This window comes from Amphimedon queenslandica, unplaced genomic scaffold, assembly GCF_000090795.2.
Source record: "Amphimedon queenslandica unplaced genomic scaffold, v1.1 AMPQUscaffold_13267, whole genome shotgun sequence".
In the NCBI taxonomy this organism is placed as follows: Eukaryota; Metazoa; Porifera; class Demospongiae; order Haplosclerida; family Niphatidae; genus Amphimedon; species Amphimedon queenslandica.
The window spans coordinates 17,689-35,719 of record NW_003546497.1 but is presented as its reverse complement, the minus strand read 5'-3'; the positions used below and the strand labels follow the sequence as shown (position 1 = coordinate 35,719).

At 36.3% G+C, this 18,031-nt stretch overlaps 2 protein-coding genes across 2 annotated transcripts in view; both read left to right on the top strand.

Moving 5' to 3' along the window:
• LOC100637005 (probable E3 ubiquitin-protein ligase HERC1) overlaps window positions 1-17,867 on the top strand; it is a 44,537-nt gene extending 26,670 nt beyond the window's left edge. Inside the window, exons 50-75 of the mRNA XM_019999449.1 lie at window positions 7,229-7,389; window positions 7,588-7,684; window positions 7,730-7,859; window positions 7,966-8,118; window positions 8,309-8,420; window positions 8,474-8,601; window positions 8,886-8,954; window positions 9,016-9,140; window positions 9,196-9,382; window positions 12,620-12,727; window positions 13,192-13,365; window positions 13,520-13,798; window positions 13,872-13,937; window positions 14,193-14,318; window positions 14,390-14,528; window positions 14,825-15,021; window positions 15,113-15,292; window positions 15,524-15,649; window positions 15,706-15,802; window positions 15,864-16,036; window positions 16,300-16,377; window positions 16,429-16,796; window positions 17,102-17,267; window positions 17,319-17,398; window positions 17,530-17,692; window positions 17,757-17,867. Coding sequence (XP_019855008.1) covers window positions 7,229-7,389; window positions 7,588-7,684; window positions 7,730-7,859; window positions 7,966-8,118; window positions 8,309-8,420; window positions 8,474-8,601; window positions 8,886-8,954; window positions 9,016-9,140; window positions 9,196-9,382; window positions 12,620-12,727; window positions 13,192-13,365; window positions 13,520-13,798; window positions 13,872-13,937; window positions 14,193-14,318; window positions 14,390-14,528; window positions 14,825-15,021; window positions 15,113-15,292; window positions 15,524-15,649; window positions 15,706-15,802; window positions 15,864-16,036; window positions 16,300-16,377; window positions 16,429-16,796; window positions 17,102-17,267; window positions 17,319-17,398; window positions 17,530-17,692; window positions 17,757-17,867 — 3,793 coding nt within the window. The remainder of the gene's footprint in view (window positions 1-7,228; window positions 7,390-7,587; window positions 7,685-7,729; window positions 7,860-7,965; window positions 8,119-8,308; window positions 8,421-8,473; window positions 8,602-8,885; window positions 8,955-9,015; window positions 9,141-9,195; window positions 9,383-12,619; window positions 12,728-13,191; window positions 13,366-13,519; window positions 13,799-13,871; window positions 13,938-14,192; window positions 14,319-14,389; window positions 14,529-14,824; window positions 15,022-15,112; window positions 15,293-15,523; window positions 15,650-15,705; window positions 15,803-15,863; window positions 16,037-16,299; window positions 16,378-16,428; window positions 16,797-17,101; window positions 17,268-17,318; window positions 17,399-17,529; window positions 17,693-17,756) is intronic.
• On the top strand, window positions 9,918-12,493 carry LOC109583928 (laccase-like). The gene has a single exon (XM_019999464.1). It carries the CDS (start codon window positions 9,971-9,973, stop codon window positions 12,386-12,388), a length of 2,418 nt encoding a protein of 805 aa, XP_019855023.1. The 5' UTR covers window positions 9,918-9,970; the 3' UTR covers window positions 12,389-12,493.
• Window positions 17,868-18,031: the final 164 nt, after the last annotated feature.

Below are 18,031 nucleotides of genomic sequence, written 5' to 3'. Positions count from 1 at the left end.
TACAGCGGTATACTTCATTGGTTGGATTAATGCCAAATATATCATGAGGTCCAACAGTGACATGCTTCATTCTGCCTGGTACAACACGCCAAGAGCCACTGCCATCAACTGGACGGGAGAGTATGTGATTAGTATTATTGACAGCATACAGACATTGCTCTCCAGCATCAAGCTGCTTCAATTGACAGGTGTTGTCTACTTTACTCCAAGAGCCACTGCATGGCTTTTTGCACTTGTATGCACAATAATCTGAATGAATTGTCCAGATATACCCATTACCAGATGCTGATACATGATAGAATGTTCCTGGAAGTCTTGCCCATGAGCCTGAACCATCAATTGGGCGCTTGTACAAATTATTTAAATGATTCACACCCCAGACCTCATAATCATTAGCATCAACTTGTCGTAATAGGCCATCAATACGAACCCAGTTGCCAATGCAAGGTTGAGAGCAACGATAAATGTGATGCTGTGCATTGGTTCCCCACACATGATTGACAGACCCAGTGATACTAGTCAGTCCTCCTGGTATTTGTGTCCATTCATCACAAAAGACAGAAGGAATCAGAAAGGAAAGTAGTATAACGATGATCAATCCAATGGATATTCCTGACTTTTCAATTACTTTTTTACAAAAAGTGGATTTTACCTTTCTCATGATGTGAGAGAATTTGGCTTGCAGTTTATCTAAAGTGTCTTGAACTCTCTGATCACTTTTTGGAAAAAGTATTGTTTCAATGTCTCCTAAAACACAAACACAATTATAATAGATACATGTAGATACCAAGATTTAATTGTGTATTGGAGCATTTTTGCAAGCCACAAAATTTATGTATTGCAGTTAGAAGTCTACGGTGTAGCTTACCATCTGAATTTGATATCCTTGGTGATAATGATGATACTGTAGAGGCAGCATCACTGTCCATGTAATTTTTAATATCTTGAACTAATCTATTCTCTTTTATATTTTCCAAAGCATTAATAACATCTCTCCATGTTGCTTTAGGATTGACTAACAACCATTTTGAATATAATGCAAACTTTTTGTCCTCAATTATCAACTTTTCTTGTTCAATTTTTAAGATGTCATGTTCTTTCATTCCAACTAAACATGAACCAAATTGCTTCCATGGTACAAGTGGTTCTAGCCATTGAATTAAAAGGGGAATATCAGGTCTATCGTCAATGTTAGGGCCAGGATTGAGTTCAACATCTCCTGATAAGAGGAGGAGCATACGTAGATAAACAATCAAATAGAGATCATTGTAAATCAGGTTAGAACTGCTGCCTCCAGGTAAGACTACTGACTGAAGGTAATTTGTATCAGTAACAGTAGTACAATGTACTTGGTAGCAGTTACCTAATAATGAAATACCAGTAAATATACAAGTACAAAGTTGCAATTGTTGTTTACCTGTTGGAGGAATCATAAAGATGTGTCTTGATAAAGAGAGAGAGAGGAAAGCAATAAGAAACAGAGTTGCTGGCAGTTTAGATGTCTTCTCTCCTGATGTAATACTGCCTGACTTGCTGTCTATTGCAGCTTTGAATGAGTGAGAGTGGTGGCCATTAGTTGATCTACTGGAGGCAGCTTGACAGTAGTTCCACAGTCCAATACTTGCTCTCCATTGAAAGACATCAATCATCTTGTATAACAAAACTGAGTATAAGAGTAAGAAAGGTTAGGCAGTATACTGCTTATGTCCTTACCAATAAATTTACTGTAAGAGAGAGAGAGGGAGGGAGAGAAAGTCACAGAGTGCAAGGGCCAGAGGTAGTTTGGTGTATACATGTAGTTGCTATAGATACCGAGTAGGTTGTGTGTGGTCTGTTTATCACAAAAGTATTCATTTACTTATAAAATGGTATTCATCCATTTGAATTATTATGTATATATGCCACACATAACTGTACAAAGCAGGACAAGTGAATAGTTTACTTTTTGTAATTGTCATGTGTGTGCATCTTGTTATGGACAATAATATGATGCTATTTATGCATTTAACTTTACTCCTCTTCTCTCTCTCTCTCTCCCTTCTTTCTTTCTTTCTTTTCTTCTCCCTCCCCCTCTCTTATTTCTCTTCATTGCTTTTCAAATTAAGCTGTAATCACATACCATACCTCAAATTTTTACACCCAGGAAACACGCTTCTTGTGATATAATTACAACTATCTTGCACATAGAAGGCATTTTGCATGTATGAATGAAAGTACATGTACTTTAGGACTGAATTTGTGCAAACTCATTTTCCTATCTTCTTAAGAACCATTTATGCAAGTATGTTGATCATAAATACTCCATTTTGAGAGAGAAAGAGGAAGAGGAGGAGGAAAACAATAGAAGGCAGAGCTGCTGATTGTTTAGATGTTTTCTCTCCTGATGTAAAATGTAGTACTGTCTGACTTGCTCTCTACTGCAGCTTTAAATGAGCGAGAGTGGTGGCCATTAGCTGGTCTACTGGAGGCAGCTAGACGGTACATACTGTGTAGCTCCACAATCCAATACTTGCTCTCCATTGAGACATACATGTATCAATCATAATAATACTGAGTATAAGAGTGGGAAAAGTTATGAATGATAATAGTTGTGTCCCGGATGTCCTTACCAGACAATTTACTGTAAAAAGTGGTAGTTGCTATATAGCTACCAGTAGATTGTGTGTGGTTCATTTATCAAGGAAGTATTCATTTTCTTTATTTTACTTGTACTAATAATAGCATTCATTGCATTGATAATAGTTGCTCTAGTCTTTTTAAAATTATATATGTACCATGCCTGACTATAATTACATACCGTACGGTTGGTAATATTCGAGGGTCAAAAATTTTGTGTTTTCTCCAAAATGTCCTTAGAAGCTAATATTCGTGGGTACAATATTCGTGGGTGGTAGTTAGCAAACTTCTTTTCACTTGGATCTACTGGACTAGCTTCCAACACATGGCTTATGGTGGAATATGGAGTAACAGACAAGAACTCTGGCTCCTCTACTGGCTTGGAAATAGTAGTTAGAGCTTTGCATGGCCCGTTAATTAGCTTTTATGTGTGGGTGGGTAGGGGTTAAAATTTCGTGGATAAAAATAAACCACGAAATTAACGAAAATTAATACCCCACGAAAACGAAATTTACCAACTGTACGGTAATTGTTATAAAGTAAAATAATTTTATTTTATTAAATATTGTATAGTGCTTTATTTTGGTAATTTTACTGTAAGAATGTAATTGCCAGTTTGATTTTTGTGTACACATGCATTACTGAGCATGCGCATGATTTGGAAGTTTTAATATTGGTAATTTTGCTTGCAAATCACCAATTACCAAAATAAAACATTACAAATGAAACCATAACCTCACATTTTAATTTGTTAATTTGAGAAAAGAAAGAAGAAATAGTTTTAAAGAGTATAGAGCAAAGCATCATCAAGTAGTTTATTTTCAGGGACCAACTGATGCTGAACGACCACCTGAAGAATTTCCTGAACCAATACTGTGTGATCGTTTTCTTGAACCAATACTGTGTGATCGTTCCTTTGAGCCTGAACTGTGTGATTGTTTTTTTGAATGACTTTTTATAAAATAAGCTATGTTTCTATTTGTAGTTAATTTTGCTGCATGAAATCCATCAGGTGCCCGAATGTCAGGATTAACTTTCCATTTCAATAATAATAGCCCAACTACTTCCATATGATCATTAGCACTAGCAATCATCAGAGGTGTGTATCCTTTACTGTCTTGAAGATTAGGATCAACTCCAGCATCTAGTAATCTTTCTACTAACGCAGTATCTCCCTCCTTACAAGCAAACTTGATAGCATATTTCACACTAGCTTCTTCCTTCAGCAAAAGTTGAACTATTTGAGTGTGACTATTTTCACATGCCCACATAAAAGCATTCCATCCTCCTTTCTCTTGAACATTAGGATCAACTTGTTCTTTCAGCAACAGTTCAACTATTTGAGTGTGACCATTTTTACAAGCAAACATAAAAGCATTCCAATCATCTTTCTCTTGAACATTAAGATTAACTTTTTCGTTCAGCAAAATTTCAACTATTTTAGTGTGACCAAATTTACATGCCAACATAAAAGCATTCATTCCATCTTTCTTTTGAACATTAGGATCAACTTGTTCCTTCAGCAGCAGTTGGACTATTTGAGTGTGACCATTTTGACAAGCTAACATGAAAGCATTACCTCCATCTTTCTCTTGAATATTAGGATTAACTTTTTCGTTCAGCAACAGTTGGACTATTTGAGTGTGACCATTTTGACAAGCTAACATGAAAGCATTACCTCCACCTTTCTCTTGAACATTAGGGTCAACTTTTTCGTTCAGCAGCAGTTCAACTATTTGAGTGTGACCACTTGCACATGCCCTCATAAGTGCATTCACTCCATCTTTCTTTTGAACATTAGGATCAACTTGTTCCTTTAGCAACAGTTGAACAATTTGAGTGTGACCATTTTCACAAGCTAACATAAAAGCATTCCAACCTTCTTTGTTTTGTACATTAGGATCAACTTGCTCCTTCAGTAACAGTTCAACTATTTGAGTGTGACCGTTTCGACAAGCCAGCATAAAAGCATTTACTCCATTTTTCTCTTGAACATTAGGATCAACTTGTTCCTTTAACAGCAGTTGAACAATTTGAGTATGACCATTTGCACATGCCTTCATAAGAGCAGTCGAACCATCTTTTTGTTGATATTTGCAATCAACTTTTTTACTTATAAACAGCTGAACAACCTCATAGTGGCCTTGGTAGCTAGCAATTATCAAAGCATTTGATCCATTTGTTGTCCTCAGATCAAAAACAGCATTAGCTTGTAGCAATGTATTAATGATTGAAATGTGATTATGTTCGCTTGCTATCATTAGTGCAGTCCATCCTTTATTGTCCTGAATGTTAACATTAGCTCCAGCAGGCAGTAAACTGTGTACAATATCCTCACATCCTCCTTTACAAGCTAGCATTAGTGCTGTCTTGCCCTCTTCATTAGTATGATTAATATTAACAGTTTTTAAATGAAGAAGAAACTCTACTGCTTGATTATTACCAGCTGTGACTGCCTTAAGGAGAGCTAGTTCAAAGGTAAAGTTTGCATTCTCATCACCTTGAAGGACAGGATGATCATCAATGTATAAACTAAATATACCAATAAGGCGCAAAAACTCTAACTTTCTTTGAGTATATTCTTTTAGACTATCAGCTGTGCAGTGAAGAACTGGGTATGTAATGTACACTGATCCAGGACGGATAGAGATATATTTCATTAGTGATTGCCTACTCTCAATTGGCAGCAATTTTTTTATCAGAAGCTTCAATCCTTTTATACTAATATCCTCCCAGACAGTTTGAACTTTTATGTGAATAACAGGCATGTTATGCTTGTCGTTTCCAAAAGATCCAATTGTATCATCTAGAACTTTTCTAAGTTTATTTATTGTTTTTGAATGACAGAGTGCCTTGGCTTTGAGATTGTGACTCTTAATATCATCCACAATATAAGAGGATTGATCATCTTCAAGAAATGTTTCACTCATGTCCAGTATTAATTTGCAGTCTATAAAATCATAGTAGGGATCAATTTTCTTGAAGATATCATCAAGGTTACTTTCTACAGTAATGGGCTCCCAATGTATATAGGCTTCAATCCACTTTGATATTTCTATAGCCAAGTCCTCATTTTGACTTGTTTTTTTGGCTAAGACTCTTTGAAACTCAGTTGATAATTTAGAAAATTTTTTGTGCAGATCATCAAGTGATGCTTGTACTTTCATTTCTGCAGCCTTAGTCTTTGAAAGTGAAACTTTTCTAACCAGACCTATATTTGCATTTCAAATGAAAGTACAATGGATTATCATTGATCATTTATTACTTGTTGATTCTGCTGGGGAGATTGGTGAAGGTGATGGTGTGAGTGATGCTATGCTAGTAGGAATTGTCATTTGTCCTGGCAGCAATAGTTCTGTATCAAATACTTGGTTCCATTCTACTGCTAATATTTCCACTATACGATCAGTAGGCCCACCTTGACAAATACACTCCATAAAGGCTTCACATAGCAACTTTAAGTCTGATACATTATCTGCTAAATCAATTGTTGCTTTAAACTGTTGCATTATGCTGCTGTAGTTGGTTGACTCTTGAACCTCAGTAATGATATTTTTAGCATACAACTTTAATGCAATGTTATAAAGAGAGCTTCTTGTTGCATTCTCTATTGTATTGTAATGCAAACGAAGAGTATCTTTAATTCTTTTACAAGCTATTGATAGACAATTATTGAAATGTACAATAATAATTTTTAGCTATAAACCTTCTTGAATCATTGGACCAGGATTAAGTTCAATATCTCCTGATAGGAGGAGTGTGACCAAATGAGACAGATTATTGGCAATATAGAAACTGGACCCTTCTGTTCCTGACTGAATATGATTTATACCAGTAACAGTGGTACATTGTACTTGATTGTAGCTAGTTATACCTAGTGAATGTGATACTGATGGTTATTTATTGTTATTAATATTTTACTTGTTAGCAGAATGAAATTAAGCTTTGTGTCTCTTGATAAAGAGAGAGAGTGAAAGAGGAGGAGGAGGAGGAGGAGGAGGAAAGCAATAAGAGACAGAGCTGCTGGCAGTTTAGATGTCTTCTCTCTTGGTGTAGTACTGCCTGACTTTCTGCCTGTTTTGAATGTGTAGGAGTGACAGCCACTAGCTGGTCTACTGGAGGCAGCTTGGCAGTAGCTCCACAGTCCAATACTTGCTCTCCATTGAGAGATATCAATCATCTTGTACAATAGTACTAAATATAGAAGTTTAGCAATATAATACTTTACCAATAAACTATTAGAGACAGTTATGAAATGCAACAAATCATACACGCAATCTACTTGTAGATCTACATGTAGGTGTAGTTCAGTGTAGGCTGTGTACATCTAGCATGTATAAGCATTTATTTGTTTTATAAACAATGCCATTAATTTTATTACTATTGTTATGCCAATTATTTATGGTACATATACCATGCTGACACTGCAAATAAAACAAATGCATTGTTTTGGAAGAGATTGAGAATCTGCTTTATAATGTGCTCTTGTATAAAACTCATGTATTGTCATACATGTATAATGCATGCAATTTTACTCTTCTCTTTTCTCTCTTCTTTTTCGTCTCTATCTCTGCCTCTCCCTCTTTCATTCCTCTCTATTGTTTTTTTATAGATCAGTAAATGAGTTATCCAGTATGACTGATGCATTAGCTGCTTGTATCTTCTCATCAAAACTACAGCCTAATGACAGATTCTGGGCACTCAAACAATTACTGAAAATATTCACACAAATAACATCAACCAACAGTGGGAGGAAAACAGCAAATAAAGATAGTTAGTGACCAATAATAATATTAATAATAACAATAATAATGACGATGATGATGATGATGATGATAGTGATAGAATAATAATAACAATATGAGAGAAGTGGAGAGATGTGGACGGGGAATAACAGAGAGAAAATATGATATTTCCTGTTATTATTATCCTCCCTCTCCCCCTCTTCTATTCATTCCATATTCCTAATAGGGTGTCCTACTCCAACTCAGTTATTGTCATTAAAAGGTCACACTGGACAAATAATGAACAATAGATACTGCACCAGTAACAACACACTTTATACAATGTAAGGAATCATTAATTGTATACATGTACTTTTTCTCTTTTATAGTTCAGAGGATTTCACTCTCAGATCATGGACCATATCTCCTCCTGCTGATAGCACTAGTACTGTATTACCAATGAATGATGCAATGAAGAATGAAGGGGCTGAATTATTGCTACCAGTTTTAGAATTAAATGTAAAAAATAAATCATTATTACATCTTTTTATTCTATTTTTCTCCTATCTCTTTATATCTTTTCCTCCATCCCTCCCTCCTCTCTCTTTAATTTCTCTCCTTGCAGTGTAATAAAACCTGTATATCTCTTGCTTGTGGTAAGGTGGTTAGTATCTGGAGGGTAAGAGACAGTTCTTGTGTTAGCGTTACTCTCCCTAATTTGATTACTGACTTGAAATGGAGGACAAACGAAGCAGCAGCAGAACCACCTATACTACTGGTAATAATAATAATAATAATAATAATGATACTAGTAATTATAATAGTAATAGTAATGTTTATTAAATGAAGTTACACAATGATAATGAAAGTTGACAGACACAATACAGAACATGCATTAATAACAATATTAATAACAATAATAATAGTAATAATAATAATAATAATAATTGATGTTTCCTCATTTCTAGGTTGGTTTAATTGATGGTACATTGGCTAGTATAACAGTACATAAAGTATCAGTGAGTCTCCCAATGGAAACTAACCTTGAGATTATCAATGATGCTAAACTGCCTGATGGAGGTACAGTATTCATTGTCTCTATTTTGTATGGGTTACCCATTAAATTTTATTAGGGGCTGTAACTAAGATATGCTGGTCGAATGGTTGGGGCGTGGTTGCAGTTAGCTCCTCCCTCTCTCACCTTTATTTTTATTCACAGTACCTTAGCCGCTTGAACTATGAGAACTCAATTGAAATAAAAGTACACACAGTGGTATATTTACTTTATTATTATTACCTTAAGGAAACAATTATTAGTGTGTACTTATTTTAGCAGTTTTCATGATACTGACATTTGGCTGGTATTTGGATTTAGCGTTTTTATCATTTAATATTAATAGATATTAACAGAAATTAAAGTTAGCACAGACTTAAGTTAGCGATTTTTTAAAACGCTAAAATTCGCTACATTAAATGCCTACAAACTATTGTCTCCTTATGGTGTAACATTGTTGTTATTTTTGTTGTTTTTATTGTTTATTTTAGGTACAGTCAATGTGTTGGAGTCCTCAAGACATGTTTTTCTCAGTTTTATCATCAGACGGAATAATAAAAGTAATAAAAATAGAAACTTAAAGTCCTATTGTATTAATTATGTTAATTGTATATTTTACAGATATACCAACCAATCGATGAGGATACTTATGAGTTACAGGAGGCGTGGTCAATTAATAATTATAACATTACATGTATCACGTGGAACCAACTCACGGCAGATAATTACACATCTTTATTAGCAGCGTGAGTAAATTAATAATTAATAATTCATTATTATTTATTATTATTAATTAATTAGTGGTGATTCGGATGGTGTTGTCCATATTTGGAGTCTATCAGTGATTGATGCCTCAATACGTGTTGATCATGTTACTGATATGAGAGGAGTGGGTGGAGCTAGTGTGACTGCTTTAGTGATGGAGGGAAAAGAAGCATTGCTAGCAGCTGGGTATGATAATGGAGGAGTCATTGTATGGGACCTCCAGGTAAATACACATGTATCAATAGTATCATGAGTAATGCATGTAAAATATAATATACAGTGTACCATATTGTAGCAGGAAGTTTATTATTTGGTGGTTTTTTATATGGCCACATGTTGTTAAGCATGCTATGTGTGTTTTATCCATCAATTTCTTCATTATATTGATATTGATATTTATTATCGAGTCATTAAATTATACAACTATCAACACTCTTCATTCAACCTTCATTCAATGCTATATACATGTACATGTAAATTAAGTATTCCTATGATTTACAACAGTTGTATGATGACCACAAAATCATGCAGCTACATGTACTTATACAGTATATGGCTATGGCTTCTATTGAAAAAATATAGTGATTCCTACATGACATGTATATATACATGTACATGTATATTATGGCTTTGGCTTCTAGTGATTCTTACTGTACATGTACATGTATTACTTAATACACATGTGATGCTCATTAGGGCGTGGCTTAACAGTATTCAAAAGCTATGAATATCGTTTATTAGGATTCCCTATAGTTACTTTAAAAGTAAACATTGCTGTTGCTGATAGGAGAGAAGAAAGAGAGAGAGAGAGATGAGTGCAGTGCTCTTATTATTAGCTTCTTTGCTGTTTCAATTGGTAGCTGCTGAAGTGGTATCATGTCCCGATCAACAGTCATACTGTAACTGCAGCTCTACTGCTAGTGTCTGTGAGTTCATACTCAGGATTGAGTACAGGCATACCTTCACTAGCTATAAGCTCTTTGGCTCCAACAATCAGCAATCCTTTGATGGAGAAGGATACTTCCTAAACAGATCAGGCTACATACCTACAGTTCAGCAAGATGGCGACTGCAATTTTGATGATCCTAGAACAAGACCTTTCACTGGCAGTGATTTTACCAGGAGAGGGTGCAGTGTACCAATGACTGTTGATGGAGTCAATTACAGAGCCATAATAGCAATAAATGGACAAATCCCAGGCCCTACTCTAGTAGTAACCTCTGGACAGACTGTACACATTCGTGTTGTTAATAGTCTTGTTTCTCAATCAGTCTCAATACATTGGCACGGTCTGTTTCAAAAGGACACTCCATGGATGGATGGAGTTGGGTTTGTGTCTCATCCTCCCATTGACCCTGGCTCATCTTTTGACTACATATTCACTGCAGGACAGTCCGGCACGTACTGGTACCACTCTCATGTAGGGTCTGAGAGAGCTGATGGACTTTTTGGTGGACTGGTACTACGTGATCCAGATACCTTCTTTGAGCAGGTCGTACGTCCACAGATCCTACCTGAAGACAGTAGCTCAATCCTTGTTGATTCACCTGAGCTCCATACCATTACAGTCATTGACTGGATGAGGGAGCATCCAAACGACATGTTTGTAAAGATGAACGATTCTTTATTCTTTTTTCCAGATGCACCAGTCTCCACTGTACCTGATAGATCTAATACTCCTCATGAAGAGTCTGATCTCATTGACGGTACTGGTACTTCAGCAGTTCCTTATTGGTCTGGACTGATAAATGGAAGGGGACGGTTCGATAGCAATACACTAGCCCCTCTCAGTGTATTCTCAGTTGAGTCTAATCGTTATTATCGTTTTCGATTGGTTGGCTCCAATGCCATGCTTGCCTTTAACTTCTCTATAGATGGTCACACTCTTCGGGCTATAGCCAGTGATGGTAGTTACTACCAACCGAGAGATGTTGAGTACATTGTAATTCATTCTGGAGAGAGATATGACTTTATACTGAACACCACTAACCCAAACAGAGGCCAGACTAACTTCTGGATAAGAGCAGAGACTCTGGTAGATACTAGTCCAAGGCAGTCAGTACTAGCTGTACTAAGTTATACTAATGGTAATGATCTTGACTGGAGGAATGGCTACAGTAATATACCTGATGCTAGGCCTACCTGCACCTCAGCCTCTCCCTGTCGTGTCTTAAACTGTCCATTTCAACAGTATCCTGCCGGAAGTGCCCTTACATGTATATCATTGATGAATCTCTCTTCTCTTTTTCCTCCTCCTACTAACAAGCTCCCAAAGTTTCCTCCTAGCAGCAGTTGTCCTGATTGCATTCATTTCTTAAACTTTGGTTTTGATGGCCCTCGTGATGATAGCTTCATTAACGGCAAGAGTCTCCAGCTGCCTAATACAGCATATGCTACTAACTGTGCTCAATACACCAGCTCTAAGTCAATCATTAATACATGTGACAGGTGCACTGTTAACACCACTAGCGGCTGCAGGTGTATTCATGTCATACCGATAGCTAACGCGGCTACTTTTGACCCCAACTCTGATGAACATGAGTCAATAATAATGATATTCAGCTCACTGAACAGTCCTGATACCCACCCTATTCACCTGCATGGACATAATTTCCAGATACTCTATACAGGGTACGGTACTTATGATTCTAATGGTAAAGTCACCTCACCCTCCACTGATCTTGTCTGTGATACTGTTGGTAATAACATTTGCGTGACACCGAGATGGGCTAACGGTACGCCACCGGCTGGTCTAATGGCTCGTGTGTCAAACGGTCGAGTGATAGGATCCGCCATTAGTAAGGATACTGTGATGGTCCCTGGGTATGGATACGTTGTCATTGCATTACAGGCTGATAACCCTGGCTACTGGTTCCTCCATTGTCACATTGAGTTCCATCAAGCACTAGGCATGGCTGCTATTGTCCAAGAGTATGATCCACTCCAGCACAAGGCACCTCCTCCTAACATTAATAATCACGGCAGTTTCCAGTGGTCGGTTGAAGAGTTTAAACAGTTTCAGGATGATGGTTCGACTTGTGCTGATTCAATAGCATCAACCGGAGGTGCCCCTACAACTGGCGGTATTAGTTTATCACAGACTAAGTTTGGTGTGATGATTGGAGTGATTGTGTTGTTGTTTATTGTTGTTGTTGTTATGGCTATTGTGTCTTGTGCGTATTTTGTGTATAGGAGGAAAGTGACTACTAGGCACGAGAGATTTCGTTAATTGTTAAATGTGTATAGTCCTTTATTATGCTGATTATTTTATTTTGCTAATAATTATTGTTGATTTATTTTTTAAATTAAAAGTTCTAAATGGTCTGAAGCTATACTGATAATGATATAATAACAGCATTATCTAAGCTTTTGTTGGCAATCTTGTTCCTTCACTCCTTTGGGCTTGTTTTAATAATAATGATAATAGATGATAATAATGATATTTTATTTTATTTTTTAGAATTTCCATCAATTAAGAGTGTCATCTCCTACTGATGCTACTCCTGGTTCTGTTGTTAGCCTATCATGGACTGATAAAGGATTAGCTGCAACACATAAAAACTCACAAGTAATATTTAAATATATTCTGATGCATAAACATGTACTTATGTTATGTAGAAAGTTTGAGTTGATTCCAATCAAAATTTTGCCAAACATGAAAAGAATAGAATTCTTTATTTTAATAATTTTTTCATATACATGTATTTATGTTGCATAAGAATTAAGAGTTTGAACTGATTCCGGTCAAAAAAATTGGATTTTTTGACAAATTTTTTAAGCTGCTTCAAAATTGGGCCAAAGACCCATTACATAATCTTTGGTCAAATTTCAAAGGAGAGAATTTTGAAATGGCTAGAAGAGAGTTCTTCATTTTTATTACATTTTTCGATACGCACAAGTTACATGTACATGTATCATGTTGTGTTGAAACAAGTGATGTCCAGCATTAGTATAAAAAATTATAATTGATATTAATATTCATTGTGCACTTTAATTGGACTCCATATCTCTCTTTCCTCTCTCCCTCTCTAGACCGTATCCCTATTACCTCCTGGTCCATCAGATTATTCATCAGTACGTGTCACTAGTATATGCCTACCAGCATTAAGACTCATTGGAATCAATGACTTATCAACCTGCCCCTGCCTAAACTCATTACTACAGAACTTGCACAACATGCTACAGGACCAGTACAACTATGAGAAGGTAACAATTAATAACTATTATATTGATGAATTATTATTATAATTATTATTATTATTATTATTGACATTATCATTAACATTATTATTATAATTGTTATTATTATTATTATTGACATTATTATTAACATTATTATTATTATTGTTATTATTATTAGAAAGAGATATCAAATGGTAATCAGTTGATCCACAGTGAGTATTTACAACTATTGACTGGTTTTGCGATTGGATTTGGGCTTGATACTCTCCTTGTGACTCCACCCACTCCTTGTCACATTCCGGCCAAGGCCACACCCCCAGAGTGGTCATGGTTGGAGGATTATGCTGATACAATACGACTGTCTGAGTGTTTTACAAAGCGTCTTCCATTACCAAAGAACCTGAAGCCGAATCTACATGAAGTAGAGATTAGTCCAACTGAGAAATATCAACCAACAGTGAGTGGAAGAGAAGAGAAAATATTTTATTATATTTTCTGATGCATATTGATGTTCTTATTGCTATTATTAGGATAATTCAGTGTGGTCAGTTAGTATGGACTCTGATATAATGGAATGGATCATTAAAAAACCAAAAGTACATCACATCCACTCACACACAGAGTTCTGATTCTTCTACTCTGTCTTTGTCTTACTGTCTCTCTGTCTCTGTCTCTCCCTCCCTGTCTCTCCCTCCCTTTCCTTTCCTCTCCCTCCCCCTCCCTCTCTCTCCCTCCCTCTCTCTCCCTCCCTCTCTCTCCCTCCCTCTCTCTCCCTCCCTCTCTCTCCCTCCCTCTCTCTCCCTCCCTTTCCCTCCCTCTCCCTCTCTCTCCCTTCCCCCTCTCTCTCACAGGATTGGTGGTCAAGAGATGATAGTAAAGTCTACTCGTGGGGTAAAGGGAAATGGAATCAACTGGGACAAGGAACAAGAGATAAGACTATACCTGACCTCATCAATGAATGGGACAACGTTTCACAAGTAATCCATTATTATTATTTATTTATTTATTTATTTATTGTTGTTGTTGTTTACTGTTGTTTTGTTGACAGGCTGTTGCTGGTAGTTACTGCAGTTACCTTGTTCATTGTGATGGTAGTGTTAGCTCTGTTGGTGATGGGGCCTCGGGTAGACTTGGACACAATTCATCCGACAATGAAACCAGCATTAGACAGATTGGAGCATTCACTGGTACAATTAATGATAGCATTAATAATTAGCTAGAAATACCATATAGCTGGAAAGTTTTGTGGACAAAAATTTTCGTGGTTTGGAACGACACCATGAAATTAAAAACCACGAAATATTTGCAAGTTAATGAGAAGTGTAGAAGCTTCACTGATGATCCACAAGAATAAAAACCATGAATAGACTGGGAGCCACCAAACCACGAAAGTTTTTTGTCACAAAACTTTCTGGCTGTATGGTAGTTGCTGTAATTTGATTAATTTTGCTACTCATTATTAATATTTTTTCATTATTTTTAGGGACTAAGATAGTCCAGTTGGTAGCTGGTCCGAGAACAGCAACAGAAACTGATGAAGGGTTTGCACTAGCTCTCACTGAAGAGGGAGAGGTCTACTCCTGGGGGAGAGGGAGCAAGCACAGGCTGGGCCACTCTAACACTGATAATGTCAAATCACCTAAACTGATCGAAGGACTTGTTGGAAAAAATATTAAAATGGTAACAATTGATTTGTACATGTATTAGACTATTATTTTATTATCATGTAGCATTATTATTATTATTATTATTATTATTGTTATTGTTGTAGATATCTTGTGGTGACAGTCATTGTGCTGCAGTATCTGTCACTGGTACTTTATATACTTTTGGTAATTCTGCTGGTGGTAGACTGGGCCGTGGTGAAGATGCTGCTCCTGCTCCAACTGAAGTGACTACCTTCCTTGGGGACAATCAAAGAGATGAGATACATGGAGTTAAAATAGGACATGTAAGGGAAGAATAATATGAGAATATGTGCATGTATGATGCATTTGGGAATAATTTGGAAGCCAATTTAGTTATTATTGGTACATACATGTATGTATATCTTTTATTATCTACTCATACATGTACTGCAGTTCAAAAATTTATGGCAAAATTTCTATGTGGTATAAGGGCATTAATTGTCTTTATTAATTGTCTCTTTTTTCTGTTCTCTCTCTCTCTCTCTTCTCATTAGGTGTCTTGTGGTAATTCTTATACTATTGCCATAACTCAAGATGGTAGGCAGGTCTTTGGATTTGGTAAAGGAGCTAATTCCTGCTTTGGACTCTCATCACTCGATCAGCAAATATACAAACCAATTGTAAATAATAATAATAACAAATATAATTAATTACATTTTAATTTTATTTTTCGTAGTGTCTTGGTCACCTCCAGGCCATGGGTCCATTTAGTAAAGTGTTCTGTGGTAGGTGCACTGCACTGATTACTACCAGTGGGAAACTCTGTATGTTTGGTGAGTTACTGTCACATGACAATCACATGATATCAATGCATGTACATATTAATAATGATAGGTAAATTGACTGAAACTGATCCAGTGATAGATACAGCTAGATATATTGAACTGCCTAATGAGCCTCATGATAGTAAAGTGGTTGATGTGGCATTTGCTGATCAATACATATTGTGTGTGACATCAACTGGTAATGTGTACTCATGGGGGAAGAACACTGGATACACCATACAGGTACTAAAAAAGAGAAGAAAGACCTTTATCAGTATTAGACTACTAGCATTACATTACCTTTAAAAGAGACATGCTAGCATACATATATTACTGTAATAAAAAACAGTATTAGTAGCATTACATGCATATGTGCCTTTAAAAGAGAAGCAAAAGAACAAAATATGCTACTAATTATATAATAAGAATGCCTAGCTTAGCATACATGTACATGTAAATAGCAAATAATTGTATTATTATTATTATTTATCATTATTTATTATTAGTTGGGATATGAGATTGAGTCTCCTTCTCAAGTTGTTCCTAAACTCATTAACGTCATCAGTGGCAAAGGAATTAAACAAGTAATTAATAAAATAAAAAGGGTGTGTGGCTAACTCCTCTTAATTAATCAGGTATCAGCAGGTGTACGTCATGCCTTATGCTGTACAATGCCTCCGCCCACTCGTTACTCAACAGTGATGTCAGTACCGACAGAAATACCCTTGGATTACACCAGCCTAACCGGGATCCCCCTCACTTCCATATATGGTCGATTACAGACCCTTAGTTTACTCTCTCGAAGGATCATGTCCTCATGGAGGCTGTTCAGTTCTCTCTCTCCCACTGCTGCTCAGGATAGTGTTAATCCACTGGATAATAGTATTACTCGTATGATGATTGACCCAGGGCCTGTTGAAGGACTTATTGGCACTGTATTGAGGAAGACCATGAGAAGTGGTAGTCATGGACCTGGTGTGGTCATACACAGGATTCAGAAAGAGTAAGGAAGTGCATAATGTAATCTTTATATAGTGAGAATTTTTCTTCTTTTCCTCCTCTCTCTCTCTCTGTTTCCTTTTCTCTCTCTTCTTTTTTTCCTTGCTTACATGTATATCTCTTCCTCTCTTTCTCCTGTTTCTCTCCCTCCCTTCCTCTCTCTCTCTCATTCTCTCTTTCCCCCCTCTCTCTCTCTCCCTCCCTCCCTCTCTCTCTCCCCCCCTCTCTCTCCCCCCTCTCTCTCTCCCCCCTCTCTCTCTCTCCCTCCCCCCTCTCTCTCTCTCTCCCTCCCTCTCTCTCTCTCTTTAGTAATAAGCCTCTATTACCAGTCTTTACTCAAATGGCTAATCAGTTATTATTGAAAGATCCAGTGAACTTGCTATGTGCCCAAAGGTCATGGAAAGTGACTCTAATTGGTGAGGGGGCAGACGATGCAGGAGGAGTGTTTGATGAGACACTTGCTCAGATGTGTGAGGTGGGTGTGGTTTATTGATAATATGGGCATGGTTTATTTAATTATTGGTAGGAATTGGAGTCTGTGACAGAAGTTAAGCTATTGACAAAAACTCCCAATAGCATTCATAAATGTGGTTTTAATACTGACAGGTAACAATAAAAGAGTATTTATAATAGTAATACTAATTTACGTATTTATTTATTTGTTTGTTTATTTAATTAATTATTTATTTATTTATTTATTTATTTACTCATTTTAATTAATTTCAATTTGTTATTAGGTTTGTCTTTAATCCTGAATGCACTGATTTTAAATTGTTCAAGTTTTTTGGTATTTTGTGTGGAGTTGGCATCAGGACAAAGAGACCTCTTAATCTTCACTTGGCTCCTCCAATGTGGAAACTGGTAGCTGGAATGAACCTTACCATACAAGATCTTGAGGAGGTGAAAAATTATTATTATTATTGATTTTATTTATTAATCTTATTTATTATTATTTATTTATTAGATTGACTTGTTATTCACGAGAGCGTTGGTTGGTATTAGAGATGTTGATAAAGGAGGAGTTACTGAAGATACTTTCTCTGAGGTACATGTACTAATGAAGTACTTGTATTGATGCCCTTTTGCTAAATGTATGTAGAAAGTTTGAGCTGATCCTAAGTTCAAATTCTGGAGCTACTATAAGCACTTTTAAAATAAACAAATTTAAAAAAGGAAAGGCTATAATAGCCCATTATAGCCCATAGTTTTTCTAAAAAAATGGCTACGAAATCACCCCCA